At 46.0% G+C, this 19,750-nt stretch overlaps 1 protein-coding gene across 1 annotated transcript in view; it reads right to left on the bottom strand.

Annotated features, from left to right (window-relative positions):
- The window catches only part of FAM19A4 (family with sequence similarity 19 member A4, C-C motif chemokine like), a 75,137-nt gene that overhangs the window by 52,845 nt on the left and 2,542 nt on the right, over window positions 1–19,750 (bottom strand). Inside the window, exons 2-3 of the mRNA XM_019536681.1 lie at window positions 15,404–15,539; window positions 13,060–13,175 (exon numbers count right to left, since the gene is read on the bottom strand). Of these exons, the coding sequence (XP_019392226.1) occupies window positions 13,060–13,175; window positions 15,404–15,483 (196 nt within the window). The 5' untranslated portion in view covers window positions 15,484–15,539. The remainder of the gene's footprint in view (window positions 1–13,059; window positions 13,176–15,403; window positions 15,540–19,750) is intronic.

Genomic DNA, 19,750 nt, shown 5'->3' with positions numbered 1-19,750 from the left:
TATCAGGAGGCGCGACTTCACTGTCAGGGCGGCTAGGATCTGGAACCAGCTTCCAAGAGAAGTGGTGCAGGCTCCTACCCTGCGGGTTTTTAAGAGGAGGTTAGAGGAACACCTTGCTGGGGTCGTTTGACCCCAGTACTCTTCCCTGCCATGGCAGGGGGTCGGACTAGATGATCTGTTCAGGTCCCTTCTGACCCTAGAAACTATGAAACTATGAAAAATCACACACCTGTCACAACATTTCTAACAGAAAAGCCACACCTCTGCTCTTCCTTCTATAGTTCAGACCCCCCTCCCCCCAAAATGTAGAATCAGGCTGCTTTGATTGTACCATTTCTTGGATCTTACTATAGGGGAGGGAATATGATTATACTCCCTCCCCTTTAGTAAGATCCAAAAAATCCTACAATCAAAGAGCTGAGCTCCATGCAAGGAAATTCAAATCTGTATGAGAGAGGGCACGTCCACATCGAGGCAGCCAATTCAGGCATGCAACTATGCTGGTGAAATCTCTAAAAAAGGCAATTTGGTGCAACCAAGTGTTTCCCCTCACCAAGATGCTTTTAGAAGTGTTTTTAGAAATAAAATGGCAAAAAAAAAAAAATCCACTCAAAACAGCATGAATTGCCAGAGGCCCGGCAATGCAGACTCTGAAGAGAATAGTCTGAGGCCAACAGGCACCTCTCTCTCTTTCCCTTCTGACCAGTTGGGAAAAGTGACTCTACACAAGAAAAAGAAACTACGAAAAGAAAAAAAAACACAATTTGCATATACACATTTTGGGCCAAAAGCTCAGCTGACAGAGACCACTGTTGAGCCTGGATACCATCGCACTAGAACAAAACTGAGAGAGTAGCCTGGCTCTTTAAGATGGGGCAGAGAGCCCCGTCACAGGAGCCCAGCTGCAGCAGTTAGGTAATGAAGGAATATCCCATTAGCCGGCAAGAACAGGAAGTAGAGAGCAGCAAGCTGGGCGATGCACTGTTGCATGGGTAAGAGGTGAACTGGAGCCCCGATAAGCTTGCAACCAGGGAGGGCCACGTTACTAAACTGTGCCAGAGCTTAAGAGTCCCTCCTACACATTGGAGAAGAGCTAAAAGTTTTGCTTGCTGATGTACTCTTTTGTTGGATGCAAGGACCATCTTTGTGCTTTAAGGACTGGCTATGGCATCCCAAGAGAGCAACGCCAGCCTGCAAGACGGCAGACCCACCAACCTGCTTCCAAAAACACACTGTGCCTTTTTGTTTTATTTTATTTTTTCTTTCTTACAGGAAAGGTTTTTTTTTTCCAAAGGTCTTTTGGGAATGTCTGGGAAGGGCAACAAAAACCAGTGAAGATGTATAAACCAGGCACTGCCCCCCCCCAATGGTGAGGAAGACACCATTTTAGAGGTGAAGGAGCTCTGTCACCACGGGTGACACATCATACATTTACTGTGTGGCTAAAGAGCACAAAGCAGATCAAAATGCTTCCAAAATTACTGTTTGCTTGTGGTCTGTAATACTCAGAGGCTGCATTTTCCAGTGTTTGCAAACACCGACAAGAATGACAACTGGGCTGTGCAAATGCCAAGCCTTCTCACTTTCTAATATGGCATGCATGATGCTCTAAAAGAACTATGACCTTACATTCATAAAAAGAGTTCATTTGCAAGTGACAACTGTTTTTTTTCTCCCTTCAGTAGTTTCATACAGTTGGTTCAATTGTTGCCCTGGACACTGGCTGGTATCTCTCAAAGGTCATAATAACTACATGTAGGAGCCTCGTGTGATTCTGCAGCGACACTTGGCACTATAAGGAGACAGGCACCTGGCTGAGCTCTCAGCAGCGTGGTCAGGATTGCTGAACATAGCTCTGGTCCCTTGTGGTCCAGCCACTGTCCAGGGACTCACGGCAGAGTGGAAGTTCATAGCTCCAGACACCTCTTGTCCAAGGCTGGGCTTAACTTTCCATCAAAAAGACTAAATTTAGGCAGAAAAAAACATATAGAAGCTAAGAAATCTATTAGGCCATGCACATACACAGGTCACAACTAAAACTGACTACCAAACTACCAAATTTTGCCTGCATTAGATGCCTGGCCATACTACAAATCTCTTGTTTCTTTTAAACTACCGAAGATGAGAAAAGTAAATGTTGTGCTATAAGATTTCATAGACATTTGGGCTGGAAGGGACCCCGGAGGATCATCAAGTTCAGCCCCCTGCCCCGGGGGCAGGAAGTCTTGCTGGGGTCATAGGATCCCAGCAAGATAAACATCCACAAGTGTCTTGAAGGCATTCAAAGTAGATGCTTGAACCACCTCCGATGGCAGACTGTTCCAGACTTCGGGGGCTCGGGCAGTGAAGAAGTTCTTCCTTATGTCCAGCCTGAAATGGTCACAGAGGAGTTTGTGACCGTTCCATCTTGTCATCCCTTGGGGTGCTCTGGTGAACAGATGTTCCCCCAGGTCCTGGTGAGCACCCCTGATAAACTTACAGGTGGCCACCAGATCACCCCTGAGCCTGCGCTTTTCCAGGCTTATTCATCCTTAAGAGCAATAATACAGCCCTAGGTCCCTAGCATATTCATTAAGCTTCTAGTTTCTTTTTACCTGGAAAATAATGTGTTGTTTTATATGCATCTCCCCATCTGCACCGCTTTTTTCAAAATCCTAGGTCCACCCATGGGAGTACTGATGGGGCAGGAGGGGGGAAACAGACCACAGATGATCGGCCTCAAGAGCAAAGGAAAAGGACATACATTTTAACTAAGCTAATTTTGGCTAAGCTTCAACAAATATAGCCTGAAAGAAAATCAAATACAGAAAAAAAAATTAAAATGCCATTCTATAGCCATCGTATCCCGATATCCTAGCAACTTGCCTCTCCGCTAAGTACAAAGTAAAAGCAGGATACACATATATCTATAGCTATATCTATATATAGATAGATAGATAGCTAGATAGATAGATAGATAGATAATATATATATAAATTCCCACAGTACTCATGGGGTCTTACAGAGTCACTCTGAGGAGATAGCCTTTGCAATTATGAGGAGCAGTGCCGATGGGATAACTTAGATAGATACTGTGCTCAAGAAACCCTGCCCAGTCTTCATCAGATAATTATCTAGTACAGGCATGAGAATAGCAACCATTAATAGAGCTACAGGCAGGTGAATGATGTCCACCAGGAAAATGAGAGTTGAACTCACAAAAGGAAAAGAGGTCAGACCGCAAACAATAGACGCATTGATCCTGGAGTGGCCTACTCATATATACATATATATTTTTATTCTAGGGAGCATTGTTAAAGATTGTTATCCTGGAAGATAATGAATGTCGAATGTAGCTTCCATTCTTGTGCTGATGGATATTGTTTCCAGCCTGATGAGAAGAGATTACCCTGCTGAACCCAACAAGGCACGTTTAATCTCCTGATTTAGACTCCATTGTCCTCTGCTGGTTGTCACTTTCCTGAACGTGTACGAGACCATCGCCGTAAACTACCAAAGAGACAGCTGTGCTTAACATCTCGTGGCAGCGCTCACCAAGGGCTACTTGAGCAAAAACAATGTGCTAATGAAAGCTGTGGCTTTAAATGAGCTCATCTTTGGTTTTCAGGGGAAGAGAAATGGACAGCAGGACTAGAAATACTGTAATACAGACAGACCGATACGGGCCCGAATCAACATCCATTGAAATCAATAGATCAATTCCTACTGATCTGAATGGCCTTTGGAGAGGGCTTCTATCCTGCAGACTGGTGCTCACTAAGGGTGACATTCATGCCGGGGCAGACAAGCAGCACAAGGCCTCTTGCAGCCTTGAAGCTGAATTTTTGTTTCAGTGCAAGGCCCCAAATTCTATATCGCACAGCCTACTTACCTAAGCGCCACTCAGCAGGGGCACTGGCTAGAAAAGCATGCCTCCAAGATATTCCTTCCCCTCCATACACTCCCCTCAGTACATTACAGGTACTGAATGAACAACTGGTGTTGTGATTATAAGTGATCCAGGTTTTCCATTCGCCATGGTAAAACACAGTAAAATGCAGATTTTCTCATTTTAAGGAGAAAAACCTGGATTTTCTCCTTTAAAGGAGAAAAGCACAGAAAACGGTGGGTTTCCCCTTGCAGGCTGGCAGAGGTCCTGCCTGCAAGGGGCTGGGGGCAGCAGGAGGGCAGTCAGGCACAGGGCGCCATGTGCATGTGTGCACATATGCATGCACATGGTCGTCACGCAGGCTGGAGAGCAGCTCCTGCAGGGAAGTCTGGTGGTGGGGGGGTGGAATTGAGGCCCCTATAGTGAGGGAGGGAGGGAGGGAGGGAGGGAGTTGGGCAGAGCTGGGGCTGGAGCTGGTGCTGCTGCCCTGCTGGGGTAGTGCATAGGGCTTGAGGCCCCATGGGTGAGGAGCAGGAAGGGGCAGTGGGTAGCTTGTCCAAGGGGTGGCGGCTGGGCTGACTCCCCACCACTGCTCGCACTCCTGTGACTCCAGATTTGTGTGTGGGGTGGGGGCAGAGGCAGGGGCAGGTGGGCTGCCCACTGCGGGCTCGGGCTCACTGCTCTGCTGCCCTCCCCCTGCAAGGCACGGCGGAGTGGGGCAGGGAAGCTCGATGCCACTGCCAAGAGCCCTCCCTTAGAGAGGCCCCCCTGCCTACCTGGCAGCAATGGGGGTAGTGGTGCAGAGGGCACCTCTCTATGGTAGTATAGGGCACACCGCAGCGCTCAGCCCCACTCTGCCATGCTGTGCCAGGTCCTGCCTGCTGAGCTGTGGAGGTCCTGGGAGAGGGCAGCAGGATGGGGACCCCTGAGCCCACAGCAGGCAGCCCGCATCCACCCTCCCATGCTGCTCGTGGTGGGAGGGGGAGCTGGGCTCCGGCCTCTGCGTTGCTGCAGCAGCTACTGTCTCCCACGGGCAGCAGCTGGGGCTTGGGCACTGCTGTGGGGCACAGGGGCCTGCAGACCCAGGTCCCTGGCCCTGTAGCCCTGGCAGCTGGGAGGCCCCTCCAGCACAGCTAGCAGGGTGAGGGGGCTGTGGGTGGGGAGTGAGAGGCATCAGCAGGCCCAGGGGGCTGTGGGTGGGGAGTGAGGGGCAGGGCACCAGTATATCTGGGCTGCTCAGCATTGCAAAGCAGTGGCGGCGGACAGCTGCAGGTGGACCCATATCCTGGTGAAGGAAGATGGCAGGGGGGAGCTCTGATTTTCCACAATAAAAAACCCAAAAATCAAACACTAAAATTTCTAGGTACTTAGAATGTATCTTATTATAGTGACTGAGGCATCAGTAGGCTTCCAAATTGTTTTAAAATTGTAAACAGGTCAATAAAACATTGTGTTCAACTGATACCTATGCACAGAGTGGCGTTTCATTTTAATCATGGATTTGGGGGGTCTTTAAATCAGAGAAATTACAATTTTTTTTTTTTTTTTTTTATGAGAGAATTTGCTATGTTTAAGCAGAAAAAAAACCCCCAGGAACCCTGGTGCTTCTGAAGGTCCTACAAGTAAATTCTAATTTTGCTACACATGCTGGAGGTAAAGGGTACGAACAAGGGGTGCAGGACCACGGAGTTCCTCATCCACAGAAAAGGGGCACTGCCTGCACCAGCAGAGCAAGTCTCATCTCCAACATGGAAAGACAACCTCTCTGCTCAGTCCTGGGACTCTGTATGGAGGCTACCTTCAAATCTTCCAAGCAAAGCAACCCTACCGGTGACTTCCCCTACCGGTGACTTCCATCATGCAAAACACAGAGAACAACAGTTTCAGCCCTCCCAGGCTCCCAGACACTATTCAGGTGGCAACCTTTGGTCACTGTTGTGAATCACTAGACCAGAAGCCGAGTAGTTAACTAGACAAGAGGCCAAAGAGCTTCTCCGGCCCTTTCTTTCCCCGGTGCCCCTAGGCTATTCACCTATTATCATCTCAAAATAGTGTCAGTTCAGGCACTTGGGAGTGGGATTTTCACACGCACTGGCTGGACTATCTTCCCCCTGAGGCCCCTGGGAGGTTTAGGTCATTTGTATCTGAAATCCCTTCCTCTTTTCTTCCTCACCACTTGACCCTTGTTACAGAAGTAGCTGCCAGTGGAAGCAGAGCCGACTGCTGCAGGTTCACTCTATTAGCTTCCCCCTTTCCAGCCAGTGCACAGGCAGGCACTTGCCAGATGAAAGGGCTGACGAGTCCTTTATGTAGCTGCAAATAAGCAGCTTTCTATTAAAAAAGCAAAGAGGAAGAGTGCCCTTCCCCTGAACTGTGCAGATTAAAGAGCCTGAGAGAAAGACCAGCTAAAAGGGAGGCAGGCACTGCTAATGCGGCCCTGCTGAGCACCCTGGACAGGCCCCAAAACATGGAACCAGAGGTGGGAGGAAGGAGGGTGGCAGCTCTTAACTTTGCAGATATTTGGGGCAGTGCTGCCCAGGGATGACTGGCCACAACGGATGTTGCACCGGTGGCAGAACAAGCGGCTCCTCCTTGATCCTTGCTTCCCCCATGCTGCAGCTAGACAGGTACTGTGCAATGGGAGCCAAAGGGCAGTAATTAGTATCTCTGGGGGATCGAATTTTGTAGCTACACATTAATCCCAGGCACGTAACACCCTCCAGCCCATACAGTGAAGAATATCACAACTCCCCGCACCCCGCTGCAATCAACTCCTGGTAAGAATTGCAAGCCTCAGTTCACAGCCTGTACTCAAGCCACCCGTTGCTGCATGGGCAGCTTTGCCTAACTGGAGACCTGACAGCGTACATGAGATGTGAGTAGGTTTCCTGAAATAAACATTAAAAGTACAGTACAGAGGAAGGCAGGGATCCATCCGCTGCATTTCATGTAATTCTGGTCCCCTTCAAAGTGTTACAGCCTGGTCACAGGACCAGGACAGTGACCAGCCCAGCTAACACGACACCCGCTTTGCTAGACATGGTACAAACACGGAGGAAGGGAAAGATGCAAGCATGATCAGCTTACGAACAGTCCAACAGGGATAAGACAGGAAGGGGAAGACTGGGCACGGAGGCACAGAGCAACTTAGAAACTCCCACTGATCTCAGCAGGGCCAGGATTTCCCCCAGAAAGATTAAGTGACTTGCCCAAGGACACACAGCCTCTTCTCAACAGAGTAAGCTGGGGCAACCAGACAACCAAAAGGAGCCCTGGGTGCAAGCCCCAGGATGCTCACTTTATCAGGGGTAGCCCCGAGGTCAGGAGGGAGGCTTTGCAGAAATAGCTACAGAGACCACGTGAACCCAGACGTCCTCAACCCCAGCGCACCGCCCCCGCCACAAAGCAATCCTTCCTTCCAGTGGGGACGGGTCTTATGGATCCACGGGACCCAGAAAGAGCCCCGTCTACACTAAACTTGGCAGCATTTCCCCCCTCAGCACTCTTCCCAGCAGTGTCCCATGTGCCAAACCCCAGTCGGAGGAGCACCACATGCTCCCTATCAGGCTCCACTCTTCTTTTCTCTTACAACTGCTGGAGATGAGCTTCCTATCCATCCTGTCTGTGGATTTGGGCTTACAAGGCAGGCTTAACTTGGATATACCAACCTTCCCGCCCAACAAAAGGAGCTGCTTTCATCTCCTGCACATTAGCATGAGCCTGCTTGCCTTTTTTATATAACAGAGAGACTTTTTTTTTTCTGCTCAAAGTTAGGAAAAGTAGATAAAAGGCAGCAAAGAAGGGGGTGGGGGGAACCCCTCTGCTTGGTCAGAACTTCGGTCAATGGACTATAAGGATGTTCAGCTGCTGTGGATAGCCAGCTTATAAAAAAAATGAGGCTGTCAATGTAACATGAATAAAATAAAGTCTGTATTTTCACAAGCTTTTCCCAGTGGTTTCAGAATAAGGCCACCTTGATATTGTGGGAGAGGGCACGAGTTCAGCCCCACACAATACATCCCGATAGCCGGGACTTGGCCCTTTTTACGTTAAATGAGATTCAGTTCTTTAAAAACCCTCCCTTCTTTTTATATCCGGCTGTACTTTTCCCTCCAGATCGTTGTGGAACATGATATATGAAACCCACACATTAATCAGTTAATCTGAATTTTTTTCCGCCTCCCTAGAATACACAAATCTCTTCAAACACAATCGCCTTCCACACAGCTAGAGTGCACATTCATGGAAAACTGTACCAGAGGCTATATTTTACCTTATAAAAGACTAAATTAACAGTGAATTACTCCCCGCTGGTGGCATACCTATGCGTCCAAATTGAAGCCTTTGTCAAAATCTAGCCTACGTGGAATAAGTGTCCACTGTTATTTAAAATTAATAAAACCACTGAAAATAGGAACAAGTATTTCTTCCCCTCGTTTCTTTTTGTTTTTGGAGAGGAGAAATCTCATGAAGAGAACTCCGTCCTGTGCCCTCCTGTTCCGTTTTGCTAGAGAGGGATCCAGTGGTTAAATTGAATTGCTTTCCCTACCTTATTACTCAAAGAGATTACAGCCAGGGCTTTAGACTGTGGCTACCCTATATTTAGAAGCAGGATAATAAAACACATAAATAATACACTGAATAAAACATTAAGATATAAAAGGAGTTAAGTGGAACAAAGGGCTAATGCAGATTGTGCACTACCCATGTCTGACCCATGGAAATACAAAGGACTTATCATTCTAATTAGCAAAATGCACAGTGACGACGTAGATCCTTAGACCGAGCGCTGCGCGCCTGCCTCCTGCTCTGCTTGATCCCGACTGGTTTTTAGCCTTGTGGGGCCCTCTAGTGAGATTCAAAGGCTGCTGCAAGGACACTTCGAACAGGCGCTTTCATCAGCTGGAAACAAAGACGCTTCCCTCACCGTGCAGCGACTCCAAGGAGGGTGCTCCCAGAAAGCCGTGCATGATCTGTTGTTTCATCGAATGCATGAAGCCCTGGACCCCGTGGAGTCAAATGGGAGTTTTGCCACTGATTTCAGCAGGGGCCAGGGTTTTACCCGGGAAGCTTTTGTAGTTTACCCAGGAAGCTTTTGTAGTGGAAAGCTGTGACTCCATAAAACCGACGTGCAACTGTTGTTGGGATCTCCGGCCAAATGTCTGAAATGAAGACGTGGCCAGGAGGCGAGAGTAGAGATCTCACTCAGCAGGCCAGGGTGCATTGCAGCCGACAGAGGCATTCCTGCTTCACAAGGCACCTCAATGGACCAAATGATATCTGCCATGGGGACCCAAACTCCTCTATTTTGCCTTGGGAAACAAAAAGCCTTTGCACACCTCTTAGCTTCCTTGATCTGCCAGACAGCGTCCAAATGCCAAACAGCCTTCCTCTTTCCCGAAAGTGCTGTCACCCTGCTCTTCCCCTTGTCCTGAACAAATAACCCCCCTCTCCGTACATGATGCACCCACACCCTGCTGGCTGTAGGAGCCCATGACCTAACCCCCTAGAGCAGCGATTGGCATCTAGGGTGCTGCGGCACCCCAGGGTGCCCTGAAATCCTTTTACTATGGGATCCCATGTAGCAGTAGCGCTATTAAGTGTGCAAGCACAGCTCACAAAATATTCCCAGAAATTGCACACAGGCATTCATAGCATTAAAAACACTCTGCCTTGTTGAGTGTCTGAGTTCTTTGCCACCCACAGGAGAATTGCTCCATTATTTTTTTGTCATCAAGAAGACAAGAAAAAACTAAGAGCTGGCATTTTCCAAGGGGGCCTCAAGCCTATCTGCAAGTGCCTTGACTCTAAAAAGTTTGAGAGCCATCGCACTAGAGAGACGCGTCATCCTCTCTGCCAGCACGCTCCTGGTTTGCTTTTTGTTTCCCACGCTGCAGGGCACATGGTTTGTTCAGCTTTGGCCCCTGTGGAACAAGGAAAGGATTTGCTAAAGAGAGGATTTTGCATGCCACTCCTGTGCTGCCTCTGCCACAGGTAGGCTGCCAATCCAGCCATGATAGCTCTTTGCCCCGTGCCCACCCGCTCACAAATCTCACTCCAAGTACATGACAGGAAGTTTTTTGCTTGTGTGACAGACAATGGGCTCTGTTTGATGGTCCCCCTTCTAGGCTAAACTAACATTTACAGGGAAGGCATTGAGAGAAAGACAGAAAAAATAACATGTTCTGAAAAGACACTGCTTCTTTCCATGAGCCATGACAGGCAAGGAGCAGGAGCAGCAGCAGGGAGAGTCTTTGTTTTCGATACCAAACGCACGTCTGCATTATTCATACAGATGGGTTTTACATGCACTGAGTCTTTACACATATCCGTCTTCCCCATTGAAAGAACACAAAAAGCAGGCACTGGTGCAATCCCAGCAAGTGGCCTATCAATGCCAGTGCAGCCTTGGCCCGCCATGGTTTGCAAACAGAAACTTGCACTGGTATTCTCTATAAATCACTGCCCCCGTGAAACCCAGATTGAAGAGCACCCTGTTTTATGGAGAGGTCATAGAAAGATGCCAGGCATCGGAGCATGGGTCCTGCACTACGTTCCAACTGGATGTCACCAAAACTGAAGGGAGAAGATGAAGGGTCAACACAGAAGCAGTCGGAGCCAGAGTCTGAGACTCCACTTTCCATGCCAATCAACCAAGCCATTCAGCTCCAAGCCTTCTCCACCTGCTGGGTCAGACATAAGCTGCCATCTGAACAAGGCTTCCCCTATAATGTAGGCAGCTCCAGTTTAAACACTCTTTTGTTTGGCAGTCCCCAACCCTCCTGTACATCACAGACTAAGGGTTCACCGATGCAGCCATTTCATTGATCCTGGACCCAAACTGGCCCTGCATGGCACTGCATGGCAGCATGGTATCAAGGCCTAAGGAAACATAAAAAGCAAAGAAAATCTGTACCCAAACTTTGACCTGGGATTGAGCAGCAAGTACCTTGGCCTTATTCTAAGCGTCAGCGGTTATTAAACGTTTATTAGATGGGCTGCGATTACCTCTGCCTCTGGGCAAAACATGGAAGGTCAGCTACTAAAGCAAAATTCTGGTATAACGGAGTAGAGAACTCCCCTTTCCAACAAATGTTTCTAGACAAATTCATTGGGGGGAAAAAAAACTACCCACCAGGGAGTGCTGGTGAGAAGCTTCCCGTATGTCGTGTAGGGTTGGGAAGACATGGGGACATGGTGCAGACAAACCCACAGGTCCTTCTGAATGACGCATACTTCCTGGCCCTGCGTTTCATTGTCATGCCGCAGCCACATGACGAAGGGATGAAGGAGGAAATATGTGCTGACCAGAAGGTTGGTGTGCCCTCCGGGTGCCTCAGCCGTTGACAACTCCCAGCTGCTTTGAAAGCGTTGTGTTGAGAGGAGATTTTATCTTAACTTCCACCTAAGAATTTGGTCAGCAATTTAATGTCAGTTGAATAAGATTGTTTCGTTTCTGCGAGACCATACATTGTAAAGGGCCAAAGCCCAGCTCCATGGGAATGCTGCCCAAATTTAGCCCAATTTATCATAAAAGGCAAAACAGAAATCTATCATGCTGTAGTTGAACATGTCTTGGATTGACATGAGACTGATCCCTGTAAGCGGGAGTTGATTAATTACCCAGTAGTTTTGCCTGTACTTTACCATACCTGCTTAAAAACAGGGGGAAAGAATTTGAGTCAACTAAAAAGATGCAATTAAGCATTCTGAAATATCAAGTGCAAAGAGTGCTATAATTGTGTGTCATGAACATTCATCATGCATGCACACAATGGAAGATACCCTCTTCTTGTCAGAGGTATTTGCCTTAGTGATGTCTGCAAAGTGCATTTTAAAAAGAGAAAAGCAACACTTACTTTCATCTTTTTTTGGTTGAATGACACCACCTATGGAAGTGTGTTTTCTGCTACCTAATTCTGCTATATTCTTAAACAGGAAATTCAACCAAGCTGTCAACAAGCCTGCTCGGGAATAGTTTTTATACGAGAGGACAAGGTGACAGTTGACTTGAGGTTGTCTGTCTCCCAACAAAGTGACTTGAGCTGCTTCCACAAAGGCCCACCATGGGAGAAAGTGGTGCTAGACCATCCCATAATACTTCATTAACTGGAATAACTGGGTGTGCTACTGCTGAGACATAAGCAAGAACATTTTACAATGTATCTTATCACAGGTACATCTTACCCAGCTGGATGACCATCTACCTGCTGGTGCAAGAAGCAGCATCTAGCACTTCTGACTCCTATCTTACCAACAAAATTGCTTCCTTTTCCAATCTGATTTACACCAGCCACACGCACCTGGCCAGATACTTACCTAGTGGGAATTAGCACATCTCCCCTGAGAGCAAAGGAGCTATATTGATTTTCACCCATTTCAGGCTCTGGCCTACAGTATTTAAAATTAAGTAACATTTACAGGTTTTCATTTTAAATTAAATCTAATTCCTCAATGTATCAAGATAAGCACGACACCTTTCCTTTTGCTGAAGAAAGGGCTGTCTTTCAAAAAAAAAAAAATCATGAGTCAATCCATACTTTAAGTTGGGAGAGCAGCACAAGATGACACATGGCAATGTGGTAAGTGTGCTTCAAAACACCAGAGAACTATGAACTGATGGCTGCGTGGTGGGAATTATTGATGATACAGGTTATGGACAGCACAAATCCAAGTAGTGGGTTTGGTCTAACACCTCTGCACATAGCAAAGGACTGAGGCAACAAGGATGGATTTAGGGTAATAATGGGAAGACTGACTTAGGTGGCATGAGCCTACCCAACCTTATGCAAACCCCAATGAGTCTTTCCATCAGTACCAATGGGCACCCAATAAGGACCTAAACCAACAGATGAAAATTACAGACACATTTCAGAACAATGACTTTATGGACAATTTTTGTGCAAGGTTCAAAGAAAGAAGCAAGCCAGGTGACAAGAACAAATCTCACGGTCTTACCAGCGGAGACATCATTCCAAGAACTGCCTTGTCGACGGCACCCCATAAAATTACTATAAAACCCTATGAAGTTGTACAATAAATCTGTTTCTTGGTTGTTGTTTATTAACCATGGCACTGCCAACATCACACTGTCAACAGCTTCATCAATTATCCATTGCTAAAAAGTGGACTCATTCAGCGACTGTTATTAATTGGTCTCAGTAGCGGGTAATGAGTTTAAAAGCTCCTACCTGTGTGCCCCCGGGGATGGTGACTAGTGGCAGACAACAATTTACAGCACACCATTAGCACATAGACCAGAAAAAGCCAGTGAGATAGAAGCATTGATTTGGCACAGAATCTCATCCTGGAGGCAGAAAAGGAAGCAGTTAAGTGAGAGAACAATATAACTGGGGAATAAAGGGAAAATAATGCTTTGGAAGGGAAAGCTAAAAAGTAATTAAAATGGCTTCTTCCAAGGTAATGCTGACCAAAATCAAATTCACACTTTGGTTAGGATCAATTCTTTACTAAGCAAATTTCATAATTAGAAGTGCTACCATGGTTATCCACACACGTATGCGTGTGCATGTGTGTATGCATGCCAGTTATCATGCAACTGTTATGTTTCTATAATTCAAGGTGATAACTGCTTAATACGAGATTTGCACACACAAATTTAAATATTACAAGACACACACACACAGTCTTGCTTTTGTTCTTATTTTTCAGCTACCTCTGCCACAGATGCATAGCACGCTAACAAAAAATATGCATCCGTGACTTAATTTCAGGCCAGATTTCCAAAGACAGTCAACTCCCACCTAGCCACATAAATGAAATGGCTGGATTTGCATGAATGCTCAACATCCAGGAGCTGCCAGTGCAAAGAAGGGGAACTGCTGAGTACTTGTGCAAGGTTGGACTGCATTGGCTTTGCAAGCATTATATAATAAATATAAAGGGGCGGTGTATAATTGTTCCTCATATATTGATGCAATGCGGGGGCCTGATTCCTATTATTCCTGATAAGTGGTTTCAGAAGAATCAAGAGGACTATTCAAAGAGTAAGGACATGGCTACATGGGACCAGGCTGGCAGTATCAGGGCCAGTTTCAGTCTCAAAAGTTCCTGTTTCCCATTCAGACAAGCAACTCTCAGCCTTTTCACTGAAGACTCCTGCAAATAACTCCCCACCCAGTTTCCATAGTAGCATTCATCATGTGGAAAGGTAATCTGATCATTTCCTTAAATTGATTTATGATGATTTATTATTGTTTCAGTGCTCAAGGAGGCACTGTGCTCTTGAATTCTTAAGATACATCATAATATTTCATATTTTCAGCCAGTACTGCAAGTGGGAACATAGCAATGTGTATTAAAAATAATTTGTGGATGTGCGTCAATTGAACTCACCACTCTTTTCAGAGCAGAGGCTCCAGTCTACAGCTAACCAGCAGGCTGGGATTTGGAAAAGTCTATGCTGGGTACGAATATTTGTACCAAACCATCACCAAAAAACACTTTGAAATATTACTGGTGTTCTAGATTTCAACTGATATTCCAATAAGCAAGTCCTTTTGCAGTTTCAAAGAGGACTCTGAAGCACCCAACCCTGTCCAGCTAATCAGATCTTTCAAAGGGCTGAGTGAGTATTTGGATAGTGTAAAAAATATATATATGAAAAGGAGACCTCATGCCATGACCAGACGAGGCATTTCCAGTTCACTTCAGCTGTATCGTGCATACACAAACCAAGCAAAAGAGATCTTGTGTTTCCTCATTTAGAAGGCCTTGGCCTAATCTTCTTTTCCCACGTTACAAAAGGATTTCATTCTCTGTTTGTGCACTAATAAGAAAGTTGGCCATGCCCAAAAACACCAACCAGGACACTTTGTAGTAATAAAAACTAGCAGTCAAGGAGTCTGCTGTAAACAGGGTTTAAAAACGTGCGCTCCTCTACACTAGAGAAAAAATACATTGGTTGAAAAAGGTTTAGCCATGCCAGCACATGCTGAGCTCTCCTTGGACCTTCACAAACTTCTTTTAAAAGCTTCTCTGCCCACTTTAAGAGCTCAAGATCCTCTGTAAAGGAACAGCTATGTTAAGTAGGTCCTTGCCTTGTACGATTGTTACACAGCACAAACTACAGCAACACAGGTCACAAGAGCCTTATCCTTACTCTGCGCCAACACCCTTTTACACTGCTCAAGTGCAAATGCAGACCACATAACAAAGATGGGCACTTAACTTTGAGAAACTGCAGTCCGGGCTTCATTCACCCCTTCCTGGCCCCGGTCTACATGAAGTAATGGGCTGATCACTGTGAAACCAGGGCAAGTGGGATTTACCAGAGTTAGCAGTATTTACCACATGATAGTTTCTTCTTCATAAAGAGGAAGAAAACTAAACTGAGTGGGAGGGCCTGCAGCCTACTGCGTTCAACGGCCGAGAACGCTAACAAGATGACCCTGCAAAATATTAAGTCTTCATCTAATTGTTAGCTAGTTTCCTCAGCTGTATTCAAATGTGTATTGTTGCTAACCAGAATGGCAAATCTTTGTCGTCTAGTCCAAAGATAAAATAGTGTCTTACCTTGGGGACTTTTCAAGAATTTTGTTCCAGTCAAACACAATTATTTCAGTGCGTTTTTCATCGTTATTCCAAATTCCCATTTGCAGCTACAAACAACCATTTCTGCATTTCACAGTTTTTCCTTCACTTTGGGGACCTACAAGAGGAAGCCATATTAGAATGTAATTAGAGTTCTGAATGGTGATGTTTTATAGATTTATATTAATAAAACCATTGCTTTATAGTGCCATCTACCGTGCAACCCAAGTTAAAAGTCAGCAAAGTATCAGAAGACAGATCTGAAACAGTGTAAGATGAACTGTGTGGGGCTCACCTATCCAAAACCAGCAAATGCGGTGAATACAGTATTTTCCCGTACACCGGACTGCTTTGTGGTTGTATGTTCTCTTGCCATCCAGGCGCCATAAAATTTGAGAAGGGCTCCAGACACTATTCAGGCCTATGGATGGCATTACACCCCCATCATTATATCAAACATTGTCTGCTTACTGCCTCTCCAAGGGTCACGTACAAAAGACCATTTGAGACGATGAAAAACTCTGATTTCTAAAGGGTCCGAACCAGACTCCTTGCAAGCTGGGCTCTCTTCAGTATACTGAGAAGTTCCCTTCAGAAAAAATACACAGACCAGGCCGACTCCACAAGCTTGGAGGGCAGCTTCGAGGAGCTGGCTTTCACCTCTCTTTCCCTTTGCCACCTGGTGCCAGGGTCAGTTTGCCATGCACTAGCTTGTCTTTAAATAATGCAAGCAAAACAGCGCTCTGCTCCACTCCACCAGTTACGATCTTATTCTTGAACTCCCCCCCACCCAACCCGAACATGCCTTCCTCCTTCCTTTTGTGATGGGGATGGTACAAAAAAGTAGAGAAGAAGTCCCCCAGGAGCTGCACTTGCAGGGGAATTCTCCACTACCTCTTTGCAGCTTCAGACATTCAGCTGAACCCCACCAGAAGAGGCTTTCTTGGGCGATTTCCTGCCCACACATCTGGTGTACCCAAAACAGGGTGAGAACATCAGCATTGTCACATCTGGCCAAACCCCAGCTGTTCACGAACAGCACCAAAATGCCATGAGTCTCCCCGGGGCTCAATTTCAAGTTGGGTTTGGTAAGAAAACAGCAGGTCAAGCGCTGAACGAATATGTACACGCCTGTGTTACTGAAGCTAGAATAGCAAAACCTTGTATCATTCCCACTTCCAACTAGTGGTAATGCTGCTGTCCACTGTAACAGCACCTTGGGTCTAAAGGCCACTAGACTTCCATCACACGCTGTCACATTCCCCAAGTCTGCGATTTCGTCTCCTGGACAGGACTCACCAGTTCTCAAGCCAAGGACTGTGCACTTCCAGAAGCCACATTCTCAAATGTTGATACGCAGAGAAACTCCAAAAGCATTATTGATGTGGGTCTCATAAAATAACAAGCTGAGCATTTTAAAAACTAGCAAACTCAAGCCTCCTCGCTTCAATTGCTTATGTTTGATGCCTTTCCTATCCCTGGGTTCAATTTGACTTTCTGCTGTCGAAAATATAGCACACTGGCTTCCTCTTCAACTCTTCTATTAATGGTGTATGCCCCGACCAAACGATGGAAGTGACCTTTTCTTATTTTCCACCACCCCTTTTCCATTTTTGCCCCCTAACAGCAACAATCAGGCATTCACTTTTACAAAACAGAACATTACAGCCAGCCCCCAAAGCAAATGTGGGGTTAGAAAGACTGATAAATAAGTGCCTTTTATCTGCTGAGGCTCAGAGCAGGGAAGCCCAAAGATTGCAGTGCTTAGCTCTTGCACCATGCAGGCTGCTAGGAGGAAGAAAAGAGAACTCATTGGCATTAAAGTGATATCCTCACAGCAAATTTTTAGGCAGTCATTTCATTCTTCAGCATTAATTTACTAGCATGGGAAATACTAGCATGAATTTGGACAACTTAGCCATTCCATCCAAAAAAGAAAACTGCTGGTAGAGCGGCCTATTAAAACAAATAGTTACTGCTCGGTGCTAACAATTCCCTACCTAAATGCATGACAATAAAAACAATAAGTACATCTCCAATTTATATTTAAAAGGCAATCAATGCCAGGAGTTTTAATGCACTACTGAATGACTCAGTTGTGTCCAGTACACTTCTGTCCATTTCAAAAGGGGATTTATAGATAAAAAAAATTTTTTGCAGTGCCCTACAAATATTCAGACTAGACCATACTGATTTGTTTTAGACAATACCGCTTTCCTGACGTTATATGTAGTTTTTAAAGAAATCATGCAGATTTGTCTAAAAGCAAATAAAGACCTATTGCAACCTGCTCTGAACTTACTGGTTAAAGAACGATCAGATATGAATTACTGCAACTTGCAGTGACTAGACAGATTCAAAACACAAGTGGATAAAGGTAAATTAACTTTATCCCCTTTTTTTAACCAGCTAAATTTCTTAGAGCAGGGCTGTTTGGAGGGGAAGGGACTAGAATAGTCACAGTACTACTCGTCATCAATTAGAGGTTGGCTGCTTTGTCTTAATTAAAGAAAGAAAAGTCTCACCTGCCTGATCATGTCAAAAGACATCCCACGCTTTTAACCAGGAAATCTAGGTTTGTGCCCATCTTCATGTGAAGTGATGCTCCCCATGGCGCCGCTGAATGTCGATTCTTGCATCACATCAGGGTGTGGTGCTACTTGGAGCAGCAGAACAATTACTTAGTGTTTGTGTGAGTTGCAAAAATGATCACTCCTGACCTTCCGAGTCAAGAGCTCTCTTGGGGACAGCTGGATTGGTAATCGAGCCAGTCCCCTGGGCACCAGTGCTAAGGCAGATAATGATATTCCCATTGGTCAGTTATGAGCTGGCTCAACTTTGCTTTCAAAACACAGGGCGATCCTCAAAGGCACGGAGCATACTAAGCAGCCAATGAAGTCAGCAGGGCAAAGAGAATCATAGAAAATCTGGGTTGAAAGAGACCTCAAGAGGTCATCTAGTCCAACCCCCTGATCCAACTACATCATCCCAGCCAAGGCTTTGTCTAGCCGGGTCTTAAAAACCTCCAACGATGGAGAGTCCACCACCTCTCCGGGTAACCTGCTCCAGCGTTTTACTACCCCCCTAGTGAGAAGGTTTTTCCTAATATCCAACTTAAACCTGCAACTTGAGCCCTTTGCTCCTTGTCCTGTCACCTGCCCCCACTGAGACCAACCCAGCTCCATCCTCTTTGCAACCCCTCTTCAGGTAGTTAAAGGTTGCTATCAAATCCCACCCCCACCCCCCCGGTCTTCTCTTTTGCAAACTACATAAACCCAGTTCCCTCAGCCTCTCCACACAAGTCATGTCCCCCATCCTCTGAACCATTTTCGTCACTCTCCGCTGGACTTTCTCCAACTTATCCGCATCCTTTCTGCAGCAGGGGCCCCAAAACTGGACACAGGACTCCAGATGTGGCCTCACCAGCGCAGAAGAAAGGGGAATAATTACTTCCCTCGATAGCTGGTCCAATTGCCCCCAGGTATGGCAGGGGCTCTGGACTTGGATATGAAACACCAGTTTGCAAGACCCGTCCCACAGTAAGAAGGCTCTTGCTCATTTAAATGAATCTGATCCCATTCCATGAGAATCCCATGGCATTTTTTTGAAAACATATCTTGGGTGCATATTTTTTTTATTTCTAGGGGGCTCCCCACTCAGCCCATTTAGGGACATGTCTTACCCCAGGCATTGTATAAGATGGGCAGATGCCTAAAGCAAAAGTGTGGATACCATTCATAGAGCCAGGACCCTCCAAGTCAGGGTCCTGCTCACAACTAAGGTGTCTAAAGCCCTTAGGATCTAGCCCTTTGGCTTGGCACCTCAGTACCCTGTAAAATGGAAGTAAATTCCCTACTTCACTGGGGTGTGGTACGGATAACTACAGGCAACCCCCACTTAGCACTCTTGATTGGTTCCTGAAAAACTGAGCATTAAGTGAAACTAGCATTAAGCAAAACTGAAAGTTTTTGAAGACCCAAGATGGCAACTGCAAGTGTTTTTAATGACCCAAAATGGTGGCCATGAGCTTTATAACGAAACTTGCTGAGCACTAAGTGGGATCAGGTATCAATTTAAACTAAGTGTTATAGTGAAATAGCGCTAAGCAAAACAGCGTTAAGCGGGGGTTACCTATACATTCAAGGTTTCGAGGCACTGGGACACCAAGGTAACAGGTGACATACACTTATCTCAGACAAAGATGTGTCCATTTAGAACAGACATCGTCTCCTGCTAATATTTATGTTTCATAAAATACTTTTCAGAGGTTTGATGTCATCTGGGGAGGACATTATCATCAGTGCATTTTATAGCCTCCTCAATAATAAG

Source organism: Crocodylus porosus, unplaced genomic scaffold (genome assembly GCF_001723895.1).
Source record: "Crocodylus porosus isolate Cpor-Errol unplaced genomic scaffold, CroPor_comp1, whole genome shotgun sequence".
In the NCBI taxonomy this organism is placed as follows: Eukaryota; Metazoa; Chordata; order Crocodylia; family Crocodylidae; genus Crocodylus; species Crocodylus porosus.
This window is presented reverse-complemented; position numbering and strand designations above follow the sequence as displayed.